Source organism: Etheostoma spectabile, chromosome 6, assembly GCF_008692095.1.
Source record: "Etheostoma spectabile isolate EspeVRDwgs_2016 chromosome 6, UIUC_Espe_1.0, whole genome shotgun sequence".
Classification (NCBI taxonomy): domain Eukaryota; kingdom Metazoa; phylum Chordata; class Actinopteri; order Perciformes; family Percidae; genus Etheostoma; species Etheostoma spectabile.
In genome coordinates, this window is record NC_045738.1 from 15,722,141 (window position 1) to 15,728,818 (window position 6,678).

The 6,678-nt window shown below is 36.6% G+C and overlaps 1 protein-coding gene across 3 annotated transcripts; it reads right to left on the bottom strand.

Annotated features, from left to right (window-relative positions):
- Window positions 1–575: 575 nt before the first annotated feature.
- LOC116691752 (uncharacterized) lies at window positions 576–5,850 on the bottom strand. 3 transcript variants are annotated; one of them, XM_032519621.1, is made up of 10 exons: window positions 5,774–5,850; window positions 5,315–5,345; window positions 4,712–5,166; window positions 4,067–4,123; window positions 3,917–3,943; window positions 2,847–3,095; window positions 1,809–1,859; window positions 1,504–1,551; window positions 1,361–1,398; window positions 576–875 (listed from the first exon to the last, which is right to left on the bottom strand). In XM_032519621.1, exons 1-10 carry the CDS (start codon window positions 5,814–5,816, stop codon window positions 873–875), a joined length of 1,002 nt encoding a protein of 333 aa, XP_032375512.1. In that variant the 5' UTR covers window positions 5,817–5,850; the 3' UTR covers window positions 576–872. The 3 variants fall into 3 exon arrangements, with proteins under 3 accessions (XP_032375512.1, XP_032375511.1, XP_032375513.1); XM_032519620.1 differs by lacking the exon at window positions 576–875 and having other exon boundaries at window positions 887–1,398; XM_032519622.1 differs by lacking the exons at window positions 576–875; window positions 3,917–3,943 and having other exon boundaries at window positions 887–1,398.
- Between the last annotated feature and the right edge of the window lie 828 nt (window positions 5,851–6,678).

The following is a 6,678-nucleotide window of genomic DNA, read 5'->3' on the forward strand; positions in this document are numbered from 1 at the left end:
TGTGTGTGTGTGTGTGTGTGTGTGTGTGTGTGTGTGTGTGTGTGTGTGTGTGGCCCAGTTCCTGTAGGAGTGCAATTTTGAAATTTCACCACAGACTATATTTCCCAGAAGTGCTTTAGAGAAGGCCTATATATTATTGTAATATTCACAGTGGTGGAAAACAACTACTCAAGCAGTGTACAACAACATTGAGGTAGTCTAATTGTGCTTTACTTAGCCTACGTATTTAAATGTTTGTTACTATTCATAGGCCTACAAAAACTGATCAAAATGTTATTATAGATATAATCCAGCGGTTAATAGAGTAAATCTTTACCAGCTACAACATTAAAGTTATGCTTACAAATTAATGCATCAATGATAATGATCACGTGCTATTCAGAAATAGGGCATTCTTGAGTAGCCTGCTTTCACATTTGGTATCTGGTAAAGTTCAGAAAACATGAATCCATGAAAAGTTTAGCTTCTTTTACTATATTTACAGGCCTTAGTACTTCTTCTTCCAGTATTGATTATTCACTAAACACATTATATTGACTGGTTCAGTGGCTGTGTTAATAATGATAAACCATATGTTGTATAAAGCAATTTTTAATGAAGACAGCAGTTACACATATGCATTTGGCCATTTTTGTAGAAAGTTCACTAATTTAAAACATCATTATTAGTTGCCAAGTATATCTGAAAGCTGATTAGCTTATAAGCATATCTTTACACAAGCAATTTGATTACGTAATTTTGTAATTGATTAATTAAGAAAACAATCAGAAAATGAATCATAATAAAAAGAACAATACACAGCTATTTTCTGAACCAATAATTTGGCTCAGTGAGAGAATAGCCCAACACACTGCTGTCTTCTTCAGCATTATTCACTGTTAAAATAAGAGAAAAAGAGAAAGAAACATGTTCTGAGTGTCACATGTATACCTGTTGAGTTTGAAATATTCACAGTCCACTCCCCCTAGTGAATATTTGGGAATTTATATTTAAAAAATGTTATTTTACATCCACACATATTTAAGTGAAATTAAACCCTGTTTAGGCTGAGAAGGGAGGATATTATACTAAAATTGTATCTATGAATTGTATCTATAACTGTGACATAATAATAAGTGCAGCTCGTGAAATAAATGGTAAAAACTGAACATATACTGTGCTTCTTTTTCTGCAAGCACTAAAAAGAAACAATAAAAACTGATTAAAAAAGGGAAATGTGACCAGAATTTACAATAGATTTAATCTGCAATATTTAAGACTTAAAATATAATCACATAGTGACTCATGCAGAAACCTGAGATAGTTCTGTTTCTCATTTTAACAAGTTGTGTGATCAGGGAACATACTGAGTCACACTTACACTGTAGACCAGGAGCATCACTGCGATCAAAACCAGGGCTGTAAAATGACATCACATAACTGTCAAAACAAAATCTTTCAAATGTCAAGTCATGCAGTTCATCAGTGACAGCATTAAATTGACATCATGTGGTAAACACTTACCTCCGGTACCAATTAATCCATAGCGTGCACGACCAGGAGTCTGAGCACCTAAAGAAGAAGGTAGAAACAAAAAAATAGAGAACAGTTGAAACTCTTTGGGAGATTTTCACAATGAATCTAAAACCATTTAGACTGGAACAGACAATACGCTATATTATAAACTGCAATGTTCCAGCTAAAACAATGTATTTAGTGGTTGTTTTAAATATGTACAGGTTGCAAAATTGGTCTAAATGCTACAGTGGCATGTTCCACTTTTTTCATATCAAGTCATGAAGTTCATCAATAATGGGTTAAATGCTCACCAACGTTAGAAATAAAGCCATCAGGTTGGTCAAGAGTCTGATGCTGATCACCTAAAGAACAAGAAAGAAATAATTAAAAGCATCAGGAACTTATCATGTGATAATGCATTAATACATTTAAGTAATAAAAACAGTGAAACCATAGGATTTCATAATGACAGACTAAAGGTTTGTAAGCAAGAATACAGTCTCACTGAGGATGTACAGAGTGAGTTTAATCTATGATGCAATCACTCTAACTTGTTTCTGAGGAAGAAGTCAAAGTGTTACAACTGTCTCTAGTCCTCCTTAAACACAAAGAATGTGGTGCATGTGTACAGTAAATTATAGTTTGCCGTCCTCCCTGCTCATTTAGCTCCGCTTGTTTTACAAATACTTATATCAGAAAGCATTACCACGCCATTCTCTGACCTGATGCACATTTAAAGCATCAATGAAGCCTATTCTCACGCAAGCAAAGAGCAGATTCTCGGTGGCATACACACAGTAAGCATTGATTTGCTGCTTCCCATTTTAAAAATACCAAACTTCTATAATTTAGGTGAAAAGTAAAATATGTGTTGGTTTCATTCTGTATCAGATAGATTATATAGGTAACAACCTACCTTCAAAAAGATTATAACAGGTATGACTGGCTCAACAAAAGCAGAACATTATAACATCCATGAAGGATTTACTGCACGACTGGTGTATTACACTGCATTAGTTTTAGATAGTTGTACCTAATAAACTGGAAACCGAGGGTATAATCTGGCAGGAGGTGAGCTACTTTAAAGATCAACATTGTAGACATTAAAATAGTTGAAAAAAAAATAGTAACTGTTATGGGAAAAGAGCAGAGGTACCTTTTCACAGCGATATTGACATATATTTCTTGTTGTTTTATCATCATTCCATTGACTATATCTCTAAACTGTGGTTTGAAGTGGCTGCACAACCCAAAGTCTTATCTCTTTTCAACCAAAGTCATTTCAGTTTTAACCTAGATGTCTCGCCATTCTTTGATGTTTTTCTTCAATACATTCATGTAATACGTACAGACAGAGATGTGGATGCGTCCATCGCTACCCTCCACGTCTAATTTCCCAACATTCTCTGAGCAGAGGATGGTGATTTTTGATCGGTGAATGCACACATCACAGCTCTTGGAACCATTGGGGGAAATTCCAGAGCATCCTGAAAACTTTTGATTGAGGTTTCTTTTGTACAGTATCTTGTCATCCTTGTCATATATGGTCATCAACTTGACGAGGCAGCTGTCATTGTCTATGCAGTTAAAGCACCTAACTGTGGTTAAAACAGAGAAAAACATTGATGAGTAACGGATGTAAAAAGAGCAGGCAGTACAAATGGGCTTAAATGTTTGCTGGTTTGTTATTTGACATATTAAAGTACCTGGTTAAGTCAACAGGTTCTTCTCCTTTGTAATTTTTGTTCCGTGATAGAATTTCTGTTAGTGTTTTGGACCGTGTGTTTATATCAACTACCCATTCTGACAGCTGGGTTGCCAGATGGTCCGTAAAAATGGAGATTGGCTTGGAAAAAAAGTTTAGACCTAAAAAAAATTCAGCATGTTTCTAACAGTTGTGTGACCAGAGACATAACAATCCCTGGGTAAATATTGGAGGTTTTATTTGAAAGATGGAGACAGGATAGAGCCCAAAAGGATAAAGAGTTGGTTACTTTCCTCCTGAACAGGTGAGGATTAGTTTCAGGCTAATTTATCACGGCTACTAGGGACAGGTATTTTCAGTCATTTCACAACATTTTTGTACAAGTAGTGGTGTTATAAGCGGCTGTTGCCACAATTTTAAGCAAGGATATGGTTGTCAGTCGGGTACAGAGTTCCGTGTGAGCACGGACTTTTATGAATGTCAACATAGCCAGCGTGTAACGTTAGCTACTCCGCTGTGCTGTGGAGTAATGTCTGGCTATGAAAGACTAACGTCTAGCAACATTGATGCTGTGTTCTCAACCTGGCAACCTCTGTAAACTTTGAGTCTTGGGAGGAGGGGCCGGGAAAACAACCCTCCAGTATTTTGAAGTTGTACTGCAATAACTATTTTTAACGCAAGCTGTCAGTATTACATATTGGACCTTTAACTTACCCTTGTGGCCTGGTGCAAGTTGAGCACCTATATGGCAGATGACACACAGTAATTACATTATAAAAAGTAATTGTTAGCTCCTATTAAAGGCAATATCACCTAAATAAAAAAATAAATACAGGGATGCACCACACATAGTTCACAACATACCAGAAACGCCGTCGGATACAGGAACATGTGCGAATGACCACCAACATAGAACGTACACTGAAAATACAGACAAAAACTAATTCAAAAGGATTCCCCCCATGCAGTATTACAGTCAAAGATAGCGTTGAGTTTTGCATATTATAACTGAGACACATGAAAATGATCAATTATACACTCAGTGGCCACTTTCTTAGGGACACACTTGCAAAATCTGAAACAATCCATTAAAACTGTTCTGCAATAAAGTCTACTTCCATCATGATTTTTTTATGCTGCCATTGAGGTGTTCTTTTTGTTTCAAATGGTCTGGCAGCCTCATGTAAACAGGACAAAAAATAAGAAACACCCTCAATATAAAGTAGCCCGGTAGAACACTACATTTATACCTTAATAAAATAATAATAATTCTGACAATGTCAATGAAAAAACATGATGAACTTTGTAAAAGTAAAAATTTGGGGCAGAGCTGTTGTTGTACAGGTTGTAGAGGTTGACCTAATAAAGTTGCCACTGAGTGTAAATAAATAAATTAATACTACATAAATGCATGTATTATTATTAATAATTCAAATGAGAGAAATGTGATATGTTCAAGAAATGTATCAGTGACACAATAAAAATAAATTGAAATTAAAACGTAATTACTTTTCCAGTACGTCCCGGCCCTTTTCCTGCGGTGGTTTCTTCCTGTTCTAGGCACCAGTGGTGGACCTTTTGGTTTTGGGGTTTTCCCGGTGTCCATCTTGCAGCTTTCTTCTCCTGCTTCCTCTGCATCTGGCCTCCCCTCTGTAATGGCTGTTGTTCCGGGTAAAACCGTAACAGTTTCCTCTTGTGGGCTGTTCTTCGACAGGGTGTGTTGTGGAAAGTTGTTTGAAGTAGACGGTTTTGAGGACTCTTCATCAGCAGACACAGGGTTTGCCTCTGCCTTTGGACGAGCATGATTAGGCGGTGACCAGATCTTTGCTTTCATCGCCGTAACAATGTCTACTTCTTCATTAGGTGTGGGTTTTCCAGAGATGTCTTCATTTGCCACAGGCGAAGCACGTTCATTGTAATGATCACTGAACTTGTGCTTCATGTTGGAGGAGAGGCCAGCATCGCTGTTTTATTACAAAATAAATTATCGAGATTTAGCGTTCATAGAAACAAATACAGTGTCATTAAAATGACCTTAAAGTAGCCTTCACTGGCTACGCAATGATGCATTATGACATTTAGTCATAAAACAAGAGAAGAAAATAAACATACCCGCTCTCCTGGGTGTGTTGACCCTGGCCACCTTAAACATAAAAATCAGTTAAACTACTAATGACAGTTGTAAACAAAAAAATAACCTGTTCAGCTGACAAACATGTTACAATCTAATGTTGATCCTTAAATAAAATGCATGAGAATGATAGTAAGATATAAGATAAACCGCAACGCTGTAACAGCCTGTAAAGGAATGTAATTGCAACATACAGCAACACAAGTTTCTCATGTTGTTTATATTACTGTTAGTTACTAGCACAATGTTAACATGTAAACTAAATCTTTTATTTGGTAACTGAAGTTAACAAAACCTGCAATTTGATCGATAGTTAAGTTTAGTCCTGAGAGAGCATGGACTGACAGGCCTTAAATGAATGAAACATGCAGCAGAACAATAACGATGAGCACAGTAAATAGCTTTTCTAATTTCCGCCTAAACTAAATAAACAAACTTACTTTTTGGCAGAAGATGAGAAGAAAAGTCTGTTGGGTGAGTCATTTTAATCGAAATTAACAACAGCCCGTAAGAGTTGTGTCTGAAGCGTGGCTAATTCAGGAAATGAATACCCGCTTTAAGAGCCTTGGTATGAATGTCCTAACTAACTAATCTAATACAATATCTCCATCTGGTGGAAGTAACCCTTTAGTAAAGTTCTCTGTTTAGTTAAGCTAGAGAGTGGCTATTTACAAATTCCAGCTTTTTGTTTGTAATGACCATCACCAACACATGTAGTAACAGATTAATGTTCCATGTTGTGCAACAAACCGGATGCTAAAATGAAGAAGTTTGTACCTGGGTGACCACAAGCAGACTACTCTAAATACGCATGTGAACCTAACCCTGAGCATTTGCATACATTTCTGTTGTAGTGTTAACCCAAAGATGTCCCTAACTGCACTGAAGAAACACCAAGTGAATCAAACGTTAGTATGCTGCATGACAGACCCTGAGCTTCGTCTTTATTTTATTTTATTATTTTATTACCAATTTTATTTTTTCAGGGACAATGCATTGCTCATTATTACATATATAATTATTAAAGTCAAGGCCATAACAATATGTGTAGATGTGTTGCACAAAAGGTTTCTAGCCAACAGGCTAATTTACAACCCCAGTCCCTGGTCAGGCCTTTCTAAAAAAAAACAAAAAAAAACGTAATTTTTAAAAGAACTACATAGTGTGAGTTACACAGTCATGCAGCAAATGCATTGTATACTAATATACTACAACATTTCACAAAGTTGAGACCACATCACACAAACCAACATATGACGTAACAGCACAAACCCCAAGCACCCAGCTGCTCGCACCTGCTAACCCATGCCTACCCCGGTAGTGAGGGGCCTGGGCTGCCAAAGGT

What these genes read in the sequence shown, in the direction of transcription:
- LOC116691752 (XM_032519620.1), bottom strand. Translation starts at nt 5,816, where the DNA reads ATGACTCACCCAACAGACTTTTCTTCTCATCTTCTGCCAAAAA. An exon ending in ACTTGCACCAGGCCACAAGG is followed by an intron (nt 3,096 to 3,916) that starts GTAAGTTAAAGG and finishes TTTTAACCACAG; the next exon opens with TTAGGTGCTTTAACTGCATA. An exon ending in ACGCATCCACATCTCTGTCT is followed by an intron (nt 1,860 to 2,846) that starts GTACGTATTACA and finishes CTTGTTCTTTAG; the next exon opens with GTGATCAGCATCAGACTCTT.